General features: G+C 36.2%; 1 protein-coding gene across 1 annotated transcript in view; it reads right to left on the bottom strand.

Moving 5' to 3' along the window:
- The window catches only part of LOC122795855 (xanthine dehydrogenase-like), a 5,725,158-nt gene that overhangs the window by 4,451,290 nt on the left and 1,251,982 nt on the right, over positions 1–21,886 (bottom strand). The window contains exons 11-12 of the mRNA XM_044064255.1: positions 12,395–12,421; positions 10,249–10,297 (exon numbers count right to left, since the gene is read on the bottom strand). Coding sequence (XP_043920190.1) covers positions 10,249–10,297; positions 12,395–12,421 — 76 coding nt within the window. The remainder of the gene's footprint in view (positions 1–10,248; positions 10,298–12,394; positions 12,422–21,886) is intronic.

The following is a 21,886-nucleotide window of genomic DNA, read 5'->3' as shown; positions in this document are numbered from 1 at the left end:
AAAAAAAAAAAAAAAAAAACAAAAAAAACCACAAAATTATATAGATATATATATATATGTATATTTATATATATAATTGTTTTAAAAAAGTTAACGGCATGCAACATGATTTGTGGATTTAGTGTCTGTATATATTCTCTTTTGTCTATCCCCTCAACTGTTTTCCTCTGTTTTTGTTATTTTAATTATGCATTTCTTTCTCATTTATTACTTTGTTTCTCTCCCATTTATTTTATTTTTTTTTTACAATTCAAATCTCTTAAGAGCAGCTCAAACACTTTCTTCCCTGGTCAAGGAGTGCTCACCCTGTGCACCTCCAGGAAATTCTCACAGTGTCAGAGAAGTGGCACTGGTCCTACAGGCACCCTGGCACATAGTAGCATGGAAATTCTCAAAGAAAGTGGGGCTTTGGAATCTGGTGGTGGGGAACCTATTAAAAAACACTTATTTTCTGTGTGTGTTCCCTGTGACAACCCATCAATGGACCAGTAATCAAGGAGCCTCCATCCTCACTACTGGCAAAAGTGGGGGATGTACACTGGGAGGATAACAGGTACACAACACAATATTTCCAGATGCAGCGTGCTGCATCAAGTGCAATTTCCCTTAAGAGTACACAGAGACCAGAATAAGTCTGGGGCTGGTTTCTCCCTCTTTCTCCAGATCCCCAATAAGATTTACCACTGGCACAGCTATAAAGTTGTGATCTCAGCTGAGTGGCCAAATCAAGACCTCCAAGCAACCTCTCTGCCCAACCAGTGCTTCGTTTCCCTGTCCAAGGAGCTTACACGCACACACGCACACACACACACATCTGGAAAAGACTGGCACAGGTTTACTAGCTATGCCCCCTTTTGCCCAGACTATAAGGCAGTTATCACTGCTACCAGCCAACTCTTATCAGCTACTTTAAGGCCCTTAACAAAAGGTGCCCAACCTTACTGTGTAATATTAATCTTAATACAAATTAAGAGCAAGGTTATTTGGAGTGGCTCATACAGTCTCACCAAATAAATATGCAAGTACTCTCAAAACTTAAATATGTCTTACAAAAATCAGCCACAATGAAAGGTTTAAATATATTTAATAATACATAATAAAAGAACAAGAAAATACTCAGTATGTATTCGCAGTGACATCAGAAATATATAAAACACTGCAGGACAATTTCAAATAAAGAAAAACATCTAAACTATGCTTCACTATATTCCTGACTGTATCTAAGACAATTAAACAGTTCCCTAAAAAACGTACTTACAGAGCAATACAGATGTAGTGAATGGATCTTCTAGATGTTGTCAGGTCCAAGGCAGAATACAGAATGCCCTGTCTCTCTAAGAGACTTCTTAAATTAATATCTCAAATATTATTGTGGGGGATAGCTTGCAGAATGACATCATTTCTTGTCATCTGACTCTATCCAAGGTGAAATCCCCACTGCTGGAAGGGCACGCTGTAATTACATTTCAAGCACAAGCACTTTATAAAATATCTTTCAGCATACATCTGTTCAAACCTAGTTTGATATACATGTGGCATTCAGTTCTAATATGTTTGTAACACAGTATCTCCATTCATTACATTCCCCTCTTTGTTTGACTTCCCTTTTTCAAATTTTCCTATCTCCCCTATCTATTTTTTCATAAAACCATCAGGGTGCCCACATAAGGATACCGCTATATATAACATTATAAACCTCTTTACTTTGTAAAAATGTCAATTATAAATGCTGCTTAGTTCGCTGCTTCCCTTATACCTTTCAATTGTGACTGCTTAGCCATGATATTCATATACAAATGAAGTAATACAAAGCCTCAGGCTTTTATGTACTAATTTACAAGTTCCTAATGCTGAATTTTACATACTTTACACTTCTGCCATAAATGGGCATGTTTTTAAAAAGAGTTTCGTTCATGCTCATTCATCGCAAATGACCTATGCTGAATTTATTTATATAGCTTCCTAGCAGCACTAATCACAGAAAACTGCTAAGGATATACGATGTCCCAGACTATGAATAACAGCCTTAGTCTAGGTGCTTAATTGCCTTACTTTTTATAACATTTTGAAAAGAAATACAGGGTATCCTCTTCTAGCATGTAAATATATATTCACAAATTATGGATTTCTATATATACTTGATTCAAAAACTGCTCTTTTGTAAATCCACCTTTAAATTGATATCTAAAATTCAGTATTATACTTTGACCATTTAAAAGTAAAATTTAAAAGATTTGCTGTATCATTTAAATATTTTATTAAAAAGCAAGAAATTTGTGTTCTACTTCACTTTATATAATATCACCTATAAAACATTTAAATAAAATAACTCTCTCCTTGTAAACAGAATCCTATCTAAATTCACCTTCCCTTTGGGCAATAATGACATTTGCATAAGGGAGAGCCATCTCTTTACTAAGGCAAAATAATTGTTTTTCAATACAAACATAGTTAAAGTCTACAGCAGTTCAATTATCTTATTAACAAAAGTAGAATTATTCATTAGATATTGCCTTACTGTGTTTAAACCTTGTTCTTCAGGAATACTAGTATATAAAGATTCTATATTGACCATACTACAAGAATAAGTGTTTCTTCATTTATCCCAGCTAATCTTCTTTCGGCTTTTCCCGGTTAGGGGTCACCACAGCGGAACTCCGGTCTGCTAATGATTGGCAGTCATTTTTTTTTATGGTCTGAGGTGCCAGCCCGACACCCAACCTTCAACGAAAGCATGCCCATTTACGCATGTCTTTCGAACGACACTCGACCGCGGGGAGGACATGCAGACTCCACACAAAAGGTGCTCCAGCCGAGAATCAAATGGGAGAACCTCTTGCTGTGAGGCAACAACGCTACCGCAGAACCACTGCAATCTTGAAAGTGCCAACTATACTTCAAAAATGATTTTGACTGAAAAACTAAACCTTTAAATTTTATTGAAATGCAAACTAATAAGTTCCATTTTTGAACCTGATATTGCAGTTACACAACTAAGGGGGATCATTTTTTATCTTCATGAATCTTCTATATACAGATAAAATAAACAATCTTGGGAAAGAAATTCCACTCTAAAAAAAGATAAGACCATAAAATGTTATGTAGTAAATCCATCAGTTCTAAGTTCATTTGCTGAAAGCAATATTAATTACCATTTTAGTAATGCTTCATAGTTGTTTCCATCTTTCAAAATAAAAGTCATCTACCTAACATACTGTTCACTACTCACTACAACAGTATCGGTCACTAAACAATGTGTTATACATTAAGGTTTGGTTTAATTATTTGACATGACTGACTTGGAGTTACTTGAACTTACTGTAATACACAATAATGTATATTTCATCAAATTATGGATTAATTTAGATCAGTTATGTCCACACATTCAAACTGAATAATTGTTTTCACTTGGGAAAAGCAGTATAAGCTAGTGTTAAACAAAAAATAGAGAATTTTTAAAATATGATAAGCCCCCTAAATAGCAAAAATTTGCTCAAAATTTCAAGTTTATGTGGATACTAAGGTGTATCCAATCCCCATGTCACTATCACTGTAGGGAAAAGAAGGATCCACTCAGAAAACAGAAAGGCAGGAATATGGCAATAATTCTGGTGAAACTGTAGAATTTACTGTGCCTCCAAGAAGATCACAATGATTGGCCAGTAAAAAGGAAACTAGTTCTTAGCAAGGTCTGCAGCAGCATTTCCATCAATGGGATGGAACAGAAGTTTTTTTTTTTTATCTGTCAAATCTGGGAATTATCACAAAAGAAGAGAGCAGACTATAGTTTCCAAATATCAATAATCCAAGATAGCACTGTGAGCTGATTACAGCAACAAAGATGTTTCAAACTTAAAACAACTTAGCATACCAAAAGATCAGAAACTAGTAGTTGGCTCTGGTTGATAAGGATGAAAATATTATGTTTAAGATAACTCTTTCCTTAATAGTAATGTCTGCTGAATCTACTGACACATTAATTAAGGCACTGGATGCTAATGTTTTCAGATAGTAATGTGACTGAAACTAGCAAAAATGTAGTTTTCACTGAGATTTACCTAGACTTAACAGTGACTGAGTAGCTGAAAATAAAATATATTATTGGTGATAAAAATTATAATGACGGGGTAGGTAATAATGTGATTGAAACTAACAATAGTGCAGAATCTGAAAAGATTTACTTATAATCATTTTCTGAATGTGAAAATAGTGTTAACAAAGAAATAAACTTTCAGTGCTGTAGCGGAGATTTGTGATATTTCTGAGGATTTTTATACAATTTCAGTAATAAATTTAAAGGCATTGACCAAGTAATTTTAAAGAAAGGGCTTTCTTTTAATCAAACCATATCAGCCAATGTACCTACTACTATCAGTAAATTTAACCTGTATGTGACGTGTTTATACCTGCAATATTTAATGCATGGTATGCTGAGTTTTTCAGTTGATGTTACATATACAAAAAATAGTACATTTAACCCTGCATTAAATCCCACACTGGGTGCGTTTCAGAGATGTTATTTAGATGATATTAGATGAGTGCAAACTAAAGCTAAATCAAGAAAACAAACCATTTTACAATTTAATGCATGATGAACATAAAGTTTTAAGAAATTTAAGTATAAAATAGTGTTTTAAATTTTATGAAGGCAAATAAAGGGGTAGATATTGTTATAATGAGCAGTGAGCAATATATAATGAAGATGAACTTTCCTACAGAAGATGGAGATAACTATGAACTATGAAAACTTAATAAAATGAAAATTAATATTGCCTTTCTGCATGTGGAATTAGAAAATAATAGTTTATGTTCTTATTTGCATGAGTTTTCTTTAGATTGAAATTTCTCAAGATTAGTTATTTCTTCTGTATACCAAAAATTCATAAAGATAAAAATTATCCCCTTCAGGCCTAAAACTGCAACATCAGCTTCAAAGGCAAATGTATTAGTTTTTGTTTAGAAAAAAAATGTGTAACTTTATTTTTTTGAAGCAAAATCATTTTTGACACTTTCTAGTCTGTATTAAGTTAAACGGAGAAACAATTTGATATAATAGATGAAGAATCTTTGCATACTACTAGTCCTCATGAACAAAGTTTAAACATGTTAAGATGATATTTAACCAGTAATTCTAATTATGGCAATAAGAAAATTGAGCTGCTACTACCTTTAATGAGGACTGCATTTGTAAAATAATTATTTTTGCTTTAATAACAAGATTTATATCAACCGAAAGTCTTAGCTGAGATGTCCAAGATGGATGCACACTCTATCAGTGTGAAAACAGAAACTTAGAAGAGACGGTCTGTAGGCTCATATTTTGGGGTAAATGTAAGTAACTGGTTAGTAAGTGCACTGCCTGCATGCCAGTAAACAAGAAATTCGGGGAACCTGAAAAAAATTTATCACAAAAGGAAAGGAAAAAACACTGACTGGGAAGAATTCTATAGCTGTTCAGCAAAAAGCAGTGCAAGCTCCAGCTTTGGTGCAAGATATGACTTCCAGTAACCTAGAGGAAAAAAATAAGTCAAATGTACTCAGAGCTGATACAAATAAATGGAACACAAATGGAGTATATCAACTCAAAAAAACAAAAGGCTGAAAAAAAAGTAAGATGTTTTAAACAAATATTCAGATGAGGTGATAAAACTACAAAACGTAGACTCCACAGTGAAGAAAAGTCTGGCTGAATATAAGACTGCTCAAGAAAAGAGGTTTCAAAAAATAATACAATTAGAGGACATAGCATGTAGGAAAACATGAGAACTTCTGCTGTACCAAAGAACCTGTTAGGAACAGACTGTATTATTTTTGTGAAAACACAAATAAGCAGCTGGAGTAGTATTCCACAGCAGGAGTTGTCAATTGAAAAGGTACATTATGTGTATGCTCCAAACCTGACCATGAGAAAGCACCCTAGACCTTTAATAGTAAACATGCAATCCTACCAGCAGAAGCACTTGCTTTTGACAAAACATGGTTTTACTTTTTACTTGGATTTGACAAAACTGTGGCAGAAGGATAAAGTACTAAAAGTGGGAAACAGTAGAGTGTTTGTGTAAAAGGATTACTCACAGTACAGCAGGCAGAAGGGGAGTAGATTTATTCCACTAATCAGGTAATGTTGATAAGCAGGCATGAGATTCAAACTGTTGCACCCAACTGTCTTCAGAATATTCATTCCTGGAGGGACAAAATCATTTTTTGAAGCAGAACATGCTAAGGAGGAAATACAAACGTTTGTCCAAAAAAGTGACCTGTGAAACAGAAAGAGATTCTGCTTCTTGTTCTTCTGGTAAAAAGGACAGCAGGGAGACTGTGTCAGGGAAATCTTTTCCAATGTTTCAATGTAAAATGTTTGCAAGACAGAAAAAAGCACAAGAGTTGACTAGAAGAACTGAGAGCACACTGGAAATGAAGCAGAGACTGGATTTGGGAGATGGAGATAAACCGGAATAAAACCAGCAATTTGGAAATTGACAAATAAATCTAAGCTCGCAAAGCATTAATTATGACATAACAAGAAAACCTGGAAATACTGGACTTTTTTGACTTTGTTAAACTTGTAGGGGACTCTAGAGCATTTTGACTTACTTCATGTCATTAGTGTTTGGAGAAATTCTTAGGAGAGGGGGGAGAGGAGCAAGAAAGTTAGTTAACTGCAAGTAAAACAAAATTTTGTTCTTAACAATAATATTCTTAAATTGCATCAAAAAGTCCAATCAAAAACTAGGTCTACTATACCACAACAAATATATACCTAATAAATCTAGACATATACTGGCTCAAACATTTATTCTACCACCCTGCTGTATGCTGCTCCCATACGTAATAACCTCCAAAATAATCTCTTAACCAAACTAGAAACTACCTATAACAAGATAACCAGATTGACAGCAAGTAATGGCTACAAATCCCATCACTTTATATCCCTGAAAAGCTTAAGATGTCCTGAGCTCCCTCACGTGCTTAAAATATCACAACTACAAATTGCATGCAGCATCCTAAATCCTGCCCTGCCCTTATATCCATAATTACACCCTACACACCCAATCGTGACCTCAGAAGCACACAACAAAACCTTCTGCAGGTGACCAAGCAAAAAAAAATACAGGAAAAATACTTTACAGTCATTCAATTGCATACTCATGGAAAAAACTTCCATTAACCCTTTGCTCCATTACCAAAAGTGGCTAATTCTGAAAAGCAACTAAAAATTTATTTCCAACATGCATGGATCTGTACTTATCCAGAAATTATCTAATGCATTTTTCTTCTTCTCTCAATTAACATATCTGTCTGGTATCTACGTAAATTGTCTACATATATTACTTTCTCTGCAGTTAGTACCTATGCTATTAAATTGATCTTTGTTACACTATGTCATGATGTTACTCTGAATTATTTTTTTTTATTTTAGGCATTGCTACATTCCTTGTAAATAACTTAATGCTAACCAAATGTCTCAAACATATTGTTACTGCATTCTCAAAATACTGTACTTTTGCCTTGTATATATTTGTACTTTATATTTCTCTCTGTTTTTGTACTGTTAGGTACCTTACAACTTGAATTGTTAGGTTTTTCTTAGTTTTAATTACTTTCCTGGAGGTTTTCTCCTCGGGTCTCTGCTGAAAAAGGGCTCTCTGGGCCCAGTCGGACTAACCCGGTTAACAAATGTAAAAAAATAAAAATAAATTTTTATAGTGCATGATATAAACTGCATGTTATAAAGTTTTCTCAATTATTTTCAAGTGTAATTGGTATACTAAAGTAAAAAAGCACCCTTGTGTTTCCCTTCTTTTCTATTTCCCTTTGTTCAATTTAAAGAAATATAGGCACAGCAATGTAAAAAAAAAAAAAAAGAAGAAGAAAAGTCTGGTCAAAAGAGTATGATACAAGAAAAATGTATGTGTTTTTTCCCATTCTTCCATATAGGAATGACTGGATTAAAGCCCTTGGCTTGATCTAGCAACAACTTTTAAGAGAATAAACAAAAATAACATTGAATATATTAAAGATTTCCCCTGGCAAATAAAAAAATGCTTGTAGAAGCAACTGGGTCTACTTTATACCCATGAAAAACCCAAATCCAAATCGCGTGACACAAAGAGCAAACCATGGATACGTCTAATGTACTAAAGCGCGAAAATGTTAACCTCGAACCGTCATAGTCGGCCAACCCACCACCTGCAACACACTATCTACCCAAACACAATAAAAAAAACACATACATACACTAACCAAATCCCTACTTCTAACCCTAAATTAAAGCACCAAAAGCCTACTGCTAACCCTACACTAACCCCACATACACAACTGTCTATGCACTATCCCTAACCCCTCCCTAACCCTAATGTCCGAAACTACCACACACTTCCCCTACGGAGCTATACCCAAACAAACTAAATATTTCACACACATACACTTAACAAAACCCTACACTAAACCTTACGTACATTACCTCCACAAAATCTTACATACACTACCTACCTATGCACTTACCTTAATCCCTCCCTAACCCTAAGGTCCATAACTATCACACACTTACCTTATGGAGCTACACCGCAGATGGGCCAACTATGTGATTTCGATATTTCCCCTTTCGCGGTTTCATTTGTTCGACGTATTTGCGGTTTGCTCTTTCAATGTTGCATGATTCGGATTTGGGTTTTACTGCTTTCGAGAGCTTAAAGTAGACCCGAAGCAACTCTGTATCTGGCTCTCATATCTCCATGGAGAAAAACTGCTAAACAGCAATAAAAGAATACTTCTTTCTTTTAATGGCTAGGTGATAATGTTTTCTGAAAGCATTCAAGTGTTTTCCCATTGTGAAAGAGCAAGAAAGATAAGACAAAACCAGGCAGCACTTAGTAGAAGCACAGGCTATGCCATGCATCTTAGCATGGATAACCTTCATTTTAGGTTAACCCAAGTCTATGAGTATGGCTGTCAGTTTGGGAAAACTGTTCCTAGTGGGAAGGTAAAACTACAGTATTTGAAGATGTACATAGTTTTGTCTGTTAGTATTAAGTTAATAGACTTTAGATGTGTATTGGGGGTATATATTTGTTTTTTTGCTTGAGGGCTTTCAAGAAAACAAAATGTTTTTTAAGATGTGACATAGGTACAAATATATGTGACAAGAAACAATGATATAAAATATCAGCCTGAAACATTAATGTCTGCAAGTAACACAAAGGCTGGGATTAGATACTTAAAAAGCTGTTGCATATAAAAGGTGGGAATGATACATTTTTAGCACAACTATGCTCTGTATATTATCTTTACATGTTAATGGTTTCACAGATGTATACAAAAAAGAAAGAGTAGTAACTTATATTAAAATGTAGACAGCAAATAGTTATTCTACAGGAGATGCATTTAGAAAGAACTGAACATGGTAATTTGATAAAGAAAGGTTTTCAGGACAGTTATTCAGCAGAATACATTGATGGAAAAGAGGAGTACTTATATTAATTGTAAGAAGAGCTTCAACAGTGACAGAAGATGACAAAAAATTTAATAATGGTAGATTTGTAGCACTAAGAGGCTACTGGAAAGGGAGAAAGATTACACTGGCATGTATTTATATTCCACTTAAAACTGCTATAACTGGGCTTAATAAATTATCAGTTTTCAGCAAGGAATATTGCTTATAGCTGGGGACTGGAATTTGATTTGCAGCAGTAAAGATGTGTCTGGGGGGGGGGCAGAAAGGAAAATATAACAAAGGAGAGTAGATTTTTGAAGAAATTTCTGAAAATATTTAGCATGGAAGATGTGAATTCAGTAATAGGAGTTCAGAGTAAATTTACATATTATTCCCCAAGATACAAAAACCTGGCTAGGCTAGACAGAACTTACATTTCACTGGAATATGTACATTAATTGAAAGCTTTGATATGCATCCAATAACTACTTCAGATCACGTGCCAATAATAAGTTAAATAATAACAGAGGGTACTGAAATAAAAATGAAACTCTGGCACTTTCCCATCTATCTTTTCAAAAGAAAGGAATTTAAGGAACGGGTACTGGGAATTATTTGGGAGTTATTAGAGAAGATAGAAATTTCTTCTGAAAATATGGCTAAGGAGTGGGATAAAATTAAAGTGGAGTTTAAAAATAGGATTGAAATAAAAGAAATAGAGAGATGGTTAAGAAGCAACAAGAATTTAGAGGGACTGAGAAATGTTAACATTTTGCAGAATAAGGAGAATCTCACAGAACAGGAGGAGGAGCAATTGCAGAATTCTAAGCAGAACATAAGGCATTACCTCAACAATATGCATGACTTTACAAATACTGGCCTTAAGCAGCTATTTTTTGATAATAATGGCAGAGTACAAAACCTTTTAGTGCAATGACTCAGGAAACAGAAGCTTAGGAAGCCTATAACAAAAAAGACAATGAGAGATCCTGTAGAGGTACTAGAAATATTTCAGAAATTTTATGAAAGTCTGTAGAAAGCAGAGAAATATGCAGATCAACAAAAGGTACAAATGGAAACGCTTATGGAAAAATTAAATATGCAAAGGTTAGAGGTAAATGAGGCAGTTAGATAAAACTGGTGATGTATAACCAATCCAGAGGAAAGTCCCTAGGAATAGATGGTATTCCTGTGGTCGAGTTTTTACTAGAATCTAGAAAAGCTGCTGCTGTTAAAAAAGGAATAATTAGTAGACGATACAAAATATTGCATGATAACTAGCAATTCACAAAGAAACAATGGCAGTACATATATTTATATATGTCTCCCAAATATTTAACAGACTCTAGAAAATTTATGACCTCTGCTTGGAGGTGTTTACACAGGTATATTTATACCCCAAGTAGACTCCAAATAATTTTTCCTCAGGTAGACAGCAAATGTTGGAGGTGTGATGGGAAGAAAGAGGTAATTGGAAATATATTTTCTGCGAGTGTAGTGAGTTGGTAGACTTTAAACATTTTCTACAGCCTACTCTAGCAGAAATTCTGGGTAGTAAATTGGCATAACTAAGGAAATTATTTTTTTTGAGCTATGATACAGAATTGGAATTGGAAGTAAGGCCTTGCTGAGTCTAATTATGGTGACTGCCAAAAAAGCAATCACTAGCAAATGGAAATCAAAGTCTAAACCAACTTTACTAGAAGTAGTGAATATAGTAACAGAGATAAAACAACTGGAATTGGGATCTTTAGAAAAGGGTAAGAACAAATTACACGAAAAAATGGGAATTGTGGGAACAATACATTCAGAAGAGGAATGAGGTTTAAAAGAAGGCAGGATCTGAACGAGCTATTTAATGTTTGACTGACAATGACCGGTTAGATTATAAGTGATGTATAATGCTTGCAACTAAAATTATGTCAATATGGTTTGTTTTCATTTATATACATGTATGATTGCCTATGTCATACATCATAATTTAATAAAGAACTTTCTTGTTACAAAAAAATAAAAAAATAAAAAAATAAGTCTTAACTATAGGACCCAATATGACTCACTGTTATGGAAATTTAATTATGGCCCAATTGAAGGGTACATTTCTCTATGATTCTATTTTCAAGGATGCAGTTATTTTGCTTAAACATTTTAACATGTTTTTATTATATGGAATGGAGAATAACATGAATGTTGTACTTTTTTAAAAGTATTTAAATGTTACAACTGATGTTTTAAATGTTACTTATAAATGGTCAAAGAGTTTTAATTTTTTAGACAATTCAAATTTAAAGGTGGATTTATGTAAAAGCCATTAAGAATCAAGTATATATACACATATATAAAGCTAGAATTTGTTAATATGCATTTACATCCTAAAAGTGGACACCAGATATTTGTTAAAAAAGTGTTACAAAAAGTCAAGAGACTGGAGCATGCAGAGTAATTACTGATCAAGTAATGTTTCTGATAGAACTAAATGAGTTAGAAAGATTGTTTTTAGAAAAAGATTATAAGATGCCCTTGCCCTTGTTCTTACCCTGACTAATTGTCTGCGTTCTTTTTTTTTTGCCATGTTTCTATATCCTCCCTCCCCTTTACTTTTTCTAACACTACTTACCCCTTAGTAGCAAAAACTACTTTAAACTATTTCCTAAAAATAGGAGATGAATTAACTGTGAACATATTTGTTAACAACCTCACATACATTACTGTAGGAGTATCTTACCCCTTTCAAAGCTCCTGTATTTCTTAATTAGCTTATTTTACTGTAGCTAAGGCTCTCTACTGATTTCTAACGATTGTATTATTTTTATATTGGTGTAAATATTTCTCTTTCTATATGGTATTGTTTCTTAAATAGTATTGACTTTGGAACTACTGTCCTCTCATGTACTGTTTGTCTTACACTTTCATGCTTCCTTTTTCTCACAAAATTGTACATTATAAACATTTAAATGTTACTGTGGAGCTTTTCTCCCTGGGCCTCTGCTGAAAATGGAAATATATCCAGTTGGACTAGCCCCGTTAACAAATGTAAAATAAAATAAAATAAAATAAAATAAATAAATATAAGACAGAGCAGTGTTGGTGATGCAATAGTTAGCACACCCACCTCTGATGCAGAAGGTTGTGGGTTCCATTCCCACATCAGGTAGATGTATTAGTATAGTAACACTGCAATGTAGCACATGGGGGGGGGCTGCATTGCAGAGTGTGTTATCCTTCAGAAGAGTTGCTAAACAGAGGTCATATCTGCTTAAGCTTGGGGAAGCTGAGGTGGATGTAAAAGATCTCATGGCCAAAATTCCCCTACTAGTATAAATACCACCTCAGGTCTTCTCTGAAAAGGGACTACTAGCCTAGAGACACTAACCCGGCCAACAAATGATAAATAAATAAATAAATAAATAACAGAAATAATAGATTAGGTGAGAGTTTATTGAGAAGGGAAATGTTTCCCTTTGCTTATCACTTGTATTGAACCCAGTATACATAATTTAGCATGCCTGGTGAGATGTAGTCTGAATGCAAAAGAACTTTCAATGATTGCAAAAAGAAATTGGTGAATAGTCAATGGGAATCATGATGCCATTAAGGTACATAGAAAGAACTAGCATTTATAGGCTAAAATGTGAAAATCTGAAGGGCATGTAGAAAGGCAATGTAATAAGGATAATCTTAAAGAAATGATCACAGCGATGTCCACATGTGGATTTTGCATGGCTTGCAGGTTCATTAATGTGTGAAATAGTGTGTATGGAGGATCTTATTATAGAACATTAATGCGTATAAAAAAATGTAACTGTAATTCTGAAAAAGTCTTGTACTTAAGTACCTGCATAGCCTGTAATGCATTTTATGTGAGAATAAACACTAGAAAACTGGCTACTATAACTGAGGAGCATGTAAATGCTACTAAGAAGAAAAACTGAACTAATACCATTTTTTAACATAGTTTACATTGTAACAGTTTTTAAAAAGGCATATGTTTGGTATTAGATCAAGTTCATAATTCAGTGGGGGGGGGGTGATATTAATAGTTTGTTAGGGAAAAAAGATAATGTGACAGATAAAACTGAATGTCACAACTCTTCCAGGGATGAACAATACAATCAACATAAAAATATGTTAGGTTAGATAATAACTGGTTTCTTTTACATGGAGGCTGGAGATTTACTGTTAAATAAATGCTGCTATTGTTTGGTATGTCTTGTTCTGATGAAGCTTATAAGCAATTAAAGACAACATTGCTCAAATATTATTTTTCTGTGTGCCGTATTTTTGATTTTGATAGTGTGTCATATTTTTGTTTGAGTCACTGCCTTTGAGATGCTAGGTATCCACAGTTCATTTTTGACATTTATCACAAATTTTAGCAATGCATCCAAGGCAACAGCTGGAAAGTAATGCTCTACACCTACTGCCCATTACTCTGCGGACAATGATTGTCAATGTAATCTAAATCCTACATGTTTTCTGACCTTGTACACAAGGCAGCTCCATCTCCATACTCAATTAAAGGCACTCTTCTCTTCAGAAAGCAAAGTCTTACCCATGAATGCCCACCTTTTTACAAAAATTAAAAGTCTTTCTCAAGGAACAAAATCAGTATGAGCTGACAGCTTCTGAAGGGTAACAACCTGTGAGCTAGTGTGAACAAACAGGAATTACCCATCACCTCTCAATAGCTGTGATCAAGGCACACATACAGTTTGACATTACTAAACCTGACTCCTTAAGGCCACAGTTTAGATACAAAATGTAACTGCCAAACGGGATCAGCTAATGCAATGGCTCAGCTATGCAAATACATGCAGCAATCTGAGTTACCTGGGCAAACAAACCAAACTTGTAAGCTGAAGCAAAAAAGGTAGAAAGGAAGGAAGCATGAGGTTTTATTTACTCTGCAATGCATGCATTTATAAAGCATACTAAACCATCACTGAAAATACATAACAGCAAAGAATCATCACACACTGAATATTCTTCTTTTAATTTCGGCTGCTCCTGTTAGGGGTCGCCACAGCAGATCAACTGTTTCCATTTCTTCCTGTCCTCTGCATGTTGCTCTGTCACATCAACCACCTGCATGTCCTTTCTCACCACATCCATAAACCTTATCGTAGGCCTTCCTCTTTTCCTGTTACCTGGCAGCTTCATCCTTAGCATCTTTTTCCCAATATACTCTGCATCCCTCCTCAGCACATGTCCAAACCAATGTAATCTTGCCTCTCTGGCTTTGTCTCCAAACCTTCCAACCTGGGCTAACCCTCTAATATACTTATTCCTAATCCTGTCCATCCTTGTCACACCTAGTGCAAATCTTAACATCTTCAACTCTGCCACATCAAGCTCTGACTCCTGCCTTTTTGTCAATGCCACTGTCTCCAACCAATATAACATAGCTGGTCTCACTACCCTTTTGTAGACTTTCCTTTCACTCTTACTGGTACTCGTCTGTCACAAATCACACCTGACACTCTTCTCCACCCACTCCATCCTGCCTGTACTCTCTTACTCTGAACTGTTGATCCCAAGTATTTAACTCATCCACCTTCGCCACCTCTACTCCCTGCATCCCCACCATTCCTCTATCCTTCCTCTCATTCACACGCATATATTCTGTCTTAGTCCTGCTGACCTTCATTCCTCTTCTCTCTAGTGCATATCTCCACCTCTCCAGGGTCTCCTCCACCTGTTCCCTACTCTCACTACAGATCACAATGTCATCTGCAAACATCATAGTCCACGGGGACTCCTGTCTGATCTCGTCTGTCAACCTGTTCATCACCATTGCAAATAAGAAAGGGCTCAGAGCTGATCCTTGATGTAATCCCACCTCCACCTTAAACACATCCGTCACTCCCCCCGCAGACCTCACCGCTGTCACACTACCCTCGTACATATCCTATACCACTCTTACATGCTTCTCTGACACTCCAGACTTCCTCATACAATACCACAACTCCTCTCTAGGCACCCTGTCATATGCTTTCTCTATAGCCACAAAGACACAATGCAACTCCATCTGACCTTCTCTGTACTTCTCCATCAATACTCTCAGAGCAAACATCACATCTGTAGTGCTCTTTCCTGGCATGAAACCATACTGCTGATCACTAATCATCACCTCCCTTCTTAACCTAGCTTCCACTACTCTTTCCCATAACTTCATGCTGTGACTGATCAATTTAATCCCTCTGTAGTTACTACAGCTCTGCACATCACCCTTATTCTTAAAAATCGGTAACAAAACACTTTCTCTATTCCTCAGGCATCCTCTCACTTTCCAAGATTTCATTAAACAATCTAGTTAAAAACTCCACTGCCATTTCACCTTAACTCCATGCTTCCACCGGTATGTCATCTGGACCAACAGCCTTTCCGTTCTTCATCCTCTTCATAGCTATCCTTAGTTCCTCCTTGCTAATCCACTGCACTTCATGATTATTATCCGCACATCATCCAACCTTCTCTCCCTCTCATTCTCTTCATTCATCAGCCCCTCAAAGTACTCTTTCCATCTGCTCAACACACTCTCCTCGCTTGTGAGTATGTTTCCCTCATTATCCTTTATCACCCTTACCTGCTGCACATCTTTACTAGCTCGGTCCCTCTGTCTAGCCAATCGGTACAGGTCCTTTTCTCCCTCCTTAGTGTCCAACCTTTTATACAACTCTTCATACTCCTTATCCTTAGCCTTCGCCACCTCTCTCTTTGCCATGCACCTCATCTCCTTATACTCTTGTCTACTTTCTTCATCTCTCTGACAATCCCACTTGTTCTTCGCCAACCTCTTTCTCTGTATACTCTCCTGTACTTCTTCATTCCACCACCAGGTCTCCTTGTCCTCCTTCCTCTTTGCAGATGTCACACTAAGCACCTTTCTAGCCATCTCTCTTACACCAAATATTAAAAAGGCCAATACCATATCACAAAAGTGCATTAGGAACTGATCCATCTAGAAGACTAGGAAAAGCAAATAAAATAATCCTTTTATAAAAAAGTAAATAAGAAATAATGAACATACATAATAAAATGCTTATTCAGGTTCACAAACATGTTATATACCAAATTATTTATAATATAAGCCACTTATGTATATTATAGTAAATACAATGTCCCCTTTTCACTATTTTTATTAAACCTGTGAAATTCGAAGTGATAAAACTTTATCAGAGACTAATAAGCCATTATGTAACCTTTAAGAAAAAGCCCAAGAAACTGCAGTATTACTTTTTCTTTTAGGGGAAAAACACTAATTTTAATAACATTCTAAGTTTCTTCTTGGCGGGAAACAGTGAAGCCTTATATTTCCCTGTAAATAACTTCTCATGTATAATTTTTTGGGTGTCTCTTCAAAGAAAATTATGCCCACTTCATTGATTATTTTTAATGTATGGTGATGCTTCTTCTGAAGTACTGAACATTCTTTCTTTGAAGACAAGACTTTTACCTTTGCAGGATATTATCTCTAAAGACGCATCAGTTGAAACTAAAGTGGTTGCACAACACTGAAAGCAAACTCATTCTATCGCACATTTACACACACACAAAAGAATACATTAAAATTAAACAAATGCATGTGTGTGCACACAGGCCTACTTCATATGACTGAAAACTCAAAATACTGAAAATAATTTGACTGAGACCACAATCCCTAATTTTCAAAATACTGAAAACTCATTTGACTGAGTTTCATTTACTGAAAGCTTACAATGCTGAATTTCAAAATACCAAATTTTAAGCCATAGACATGAGGTGTGCTTCCCTTCACCTGTGAATTGCTTAACATAACAAAAAATACACAAATCTGTGAATACCAAACATTTCATCACAAATAACATTAACATTCGTAAAACGTAGGTTCACAATACCAAATAAACCAGGAAAATATCACCAACAATTCCTCTCACCAAATGAAAACTAAAAAAAAATACACATTTACAACACCAACAACTAACTCTTTCTAAAAATGAAAAACTACTTACATACCTTATTAACAGAAACCAGACAATGAAGAGCTATACCCCACACACCCCCTGATGTGGGGGCTGCACCCCCCCAAAAAAAAAAAACTAGATATACTAACTCTGGGATCACACTACAGTGGGAAATGGGCATATACTTTTTACTTACCTTAAACTACTATACACACTGCCATTTGGTATTTTAAAATTCAGCACTTTAAGCTTTCAGTATAATAAAACTCAGTCAAATGAGTTTTCAGTATTTTGAAAATTAGGGATTGTGGTCTCAGTCAAATGAAATTCAGTATTTTGAGTTTTCAGTCATGTGAAGTCAACCCGCTCATGCGCATGCGCACACACACACACACACACACACACACACACACACACACACACACACACACACACACACACACAAACAAACACAAACACTCTGTCCTTGTGAATCTAGGGATTGCTCACCGCTGCAGAATGAATGTCCAGTGGGGGGGAGGGGGAGTTCACGGTCAGCAGACAGAGGGGGAAAAACACCTAGAAAACAAATTTCTGAAAATGTTTCCATTTCGCAGAACAGGCACTGCAGAAAGATAACTGGATCTTAAGATAAATGGTTGGTGAACTGGTGGGCAGAAGCACAAATATTACTGTTACAAGAAGAAGGGAGAGTGTCTAAAAAGAAAATGAAGGAGTAAATCATTAAGGAAATGAGATTGGTTACAGAGAGAGTAGGGCCAGCAATAACTGTGGATATGCCAGTTGAAACTGAGGCAGACAGAAGGAAAAGAAATAATATTGTCATGAGTGCATAAAAGGTGAGGGATGGAAAGCAAGATTTTTGGTACAAACATTCTTTGTTTATTTACAGTGCAATACAGGAAACATTATTAGTCTTTTAAATGCTGTGCTACATGAAGGCTACACAATGTGGTGTTACTGAGTTCTGGGCTAACACCAGGAGTTTGTGAAGTATAGGACTGTTTGTTATAATCCTCAGAGAAAGGACACAGGTATACAGAAACCTATGACTGTGCTAATTGTGATTAGCCAGAGGACATTTTACTTGTTTAATAGTTGGTTTGAGCCTCTTTAAAGACACTCCATGGAGCTTGGCTCATACTTGAAGGGCTTAAACTCTTTGGTGACCACACCTCTGATTACACATAATTCTAAGTGAATCTTGTGCCATCCACCACTGGATAAGTACTTTGCATTAGGAAATCCTATTACTAAATCACATTTTTCGAGTTGATTTTAAGTACAGCTGTAAATTATGTGCATTATTTTGTTAAGTTTTTACTCTCTACATCATGTTAAAATTGCTATATTTTACCACTGCATTTAGAACTCTTTTTTTGCACTCCTGCCTTCATGCTGTGTCTGCTGTTGGATTACTGGGGAAAGTGGTCATTTACTGCACTTTTGGCAGTTTAAATTGTTTAAGATGGTTACTTCTTTAACTTCAAGAACATTTTGTAATTTAAATACCTGGAAGGGTTAGTGCTGTTCAGTGGTGGTAACTGAGTGTAGCCTGGTCAAACTTTTTACGAAGCTTTAGATTGTACTGCTTGTGATTGGCTGGGGTCCTTGTCTGCTATAAATTCACTCAGACTGCTAACAAGAAAATCCAGAGCTTAGCTGAAACACTTCAGTCTTACTTTGTGATTTACTCTACAACTGTATGGTACAAAGATAGTTATTCTATTTTACATTTTCCTTTTTTTACCTCTGCTTTTTACTTTTAATATGAGGCACAAGTGAATGTGAGTAGAAGCTACTCAGTACATTCGTACATGACACAAAGGGCATCCAGAATTTTAGTGTGACTGTAACAACTGGTACTGTAGGTCACTGTGACAAATTTATGAATTACTTCCTTTGTTACAGGTTAGCCCAATGTACTTAATTTAATATTTAGTTGCATATGGTTTGTTTTAAAATTCTTTAATCAATTGTAGCTGAAAATGGATTCCTTAAATAAGTATGCCATTAGTGATTTGCTAAAGCACAAATGTCTTGCACGGTGTACTAACTGTGATGTATATATAAAGGCAACACCTGATAACCTTGGAGACTTGTGATCATCATGTCAAAAGTTGGATGATTTGCTTACTATAACTAATAGTAAATCTGGCTTACTGATCATGATTATACTTGTTACAAATACTTATGACTTGACTGATGAGATAAATAATATTAGGCAAAGTGCAAGTGGAACATATTTAGGAAAAGATGTGTCCACTGTCAGTACAGTTCACTCGACCACTATTAATCATGATTTTACAGATGACAAATTTGGAATTCAGGATGCAGGTATTCAGCAATCTGAGGATTCAGGGCATATAGAAGAAAATAAAAAAATAAAGTAGTTCACAACAAATACCTAGGAGGAAAAATAAACTGAATATGTCTATAATATGAAGAGAATATGCACTGAAAAGGTCACTGCTTTGTTATGTAACATACTGGAAAATATTAAGATGCAACCAAACACCCTAATACTGGGTGATTTCAACTACCCTACCATTAATTGGGAAAACTACTCGGGTACCAACTCCTTTTCCCAACGGTTCTTGAAATTCATAAATTCCAACACCCTGGATCAACTAAATCCATTGTCCCACCAGGGGCTCCAATATCCTAGACCTGGTCATTACCAACATGGGAGATAGATGCTCCACACCAATGGTCACCCCCTCATTGGTCAGGTCTGACCATAAGTAAATCACCTTTGACATCCACATCCCACCCCCACCCCCCAGTAAGGAAACCTCCTTAAAAACAGTCAGAAGTGACAAACTTCACAATACCCACGCAGACAGGATCTGGAAGTTCAACTGCAGAATTCTACATTAAGGCACTGTATGAGCACATCCATTTGTGCATGAATTGTGCCATCCCAAATAGAACCATGATGCTCTTCTCCAAAAAAAGGAAGCCAATTTGGTGGTCCTCTTCTATAAACAAACTATACAACAAAAGGAAGAAACTATTGCAGAAAAGAGGAAAATCCCAGGATGCAAAAAACTCCCTCACCAGCCTCAGTAAGAAGCTGAGATCCCTCATAAAATCCTCAAAAGCTAGTTACGAAAATAAAATTGCCAAAGATTCCAAAGACAACCACAAGGCATTCTATAGTTATGTCAAGAATCTAAATGGCAATGCTCAGATCTGCTCTGAGCTACAACAGAATGACATTAAATATACTGATCCCAAGGATATTGCCAATATCCTGGCAGATCGATTTAGTGCCAACTTCACCCCCTCTCACCCCCTCAAGGGCCCATCTCAATACCAAAAGATTTCCAAATTCTGATAATCACGGCCACACAGGTAGAAACCGCACTCTCCAAAGCTAAGAATACAGTACCCATGGGAACAGATAACATCCCAGGCTGTGTACTACATGAACTACAAAATGAACTGGCACCTCACCTAAGTGTCATGTTTAATCCTCACCTCAGGCTTCGTGCCCACTGAGTGGCACACAGCTACAGTTATCCCGCTCCACAAGAGAGGATCCTCCTTGGATCCCAGGAACTACCGTCCCATCAGTCTGACAAGCCTGATCTGCAACGGCATGGAACGCATTATCATGGAACTTATAAACAAAGACACTGGCAACCTTCAAACACTGGAGCCCACCCAGTTTGGGTTTGTGAAGGGCCGATCTTGTCTCCTGAATCTGATTGACTTCTTCGAATCAGTCTCCAGAGCTGTGGACGAGGGTAAGACGGACCACACAGCCTATCTGGACCGCGCCAAGGTCTTCAACACTATCCCCCACTATGGAATCATAGATAAACTTACTAAGCTGGGCATAAATCCCTACATCACTCGTTGGGTTGCCAACTGGCTTACTGACAGAACCCAGACTTCAAAAGTAGCCGACTCCAAATCCAGCTCCAGACAAGTGACAAGTGGAGTACCTCAGGGTTCAGTCTTGGGACCACTCTTGTTTGGCATCTACTTCTCTGAAGTACAGGCCAAGACTAAGGGACTCTGACTAACAAAGTTTGCAGATGACTGCAAACTGGGAGCCATTATTGAATCCCCAAATGATGTGGATATTCTACAAAAGGGCCTTACAGAAACAGATGCCTGGAAGCTTAATGCCAAGAAATGTATAGTTATCCCCTTTGGAAAAAACATGTACCCATGAATTACCACATAGGTGGCAGGACACTAAACACCAAAAGTGTGATGAGAGACTTAGGGACACAGGTGGACAGTGGTCTCACTTTTGATAACCACATCGCCACAACTGTCAAGAAATCTTTCTATGTGGCACACCTCATCACTAAGGGCTTTTCATCCAGAAAAAAGGAGGTCACTGTCCCACTGTACTCATCCCTCATTAAACCCATTATAAAGTATAATGCCCCGTTTGGTATGTACCTCACAAGACATCTGCAACAGATGGAAAGGCCACAGAAATACCTCACTAAAAGACTCACAGGCCTAAAGCAGATGCCATATGCTGACC

This window comes from Protopterus annectens, chromosome 2.part2 (genome assembly GCF_019279795.1).
Source record: "Protopterus annectens isolate FY-2018-M chromosome 2.part2, PAN1.0, whole genome shotgun sequence".
NCBI lineage: Eukaryota > Metazoa > Chordata > Ceratodontiformes > Protopteridae > Protopterus > Protopterus annectens.
Note: the sequence above shows the minus strand (reverse complement) of the source record. Positions and strands in the feature narration are given on the sequence as shown.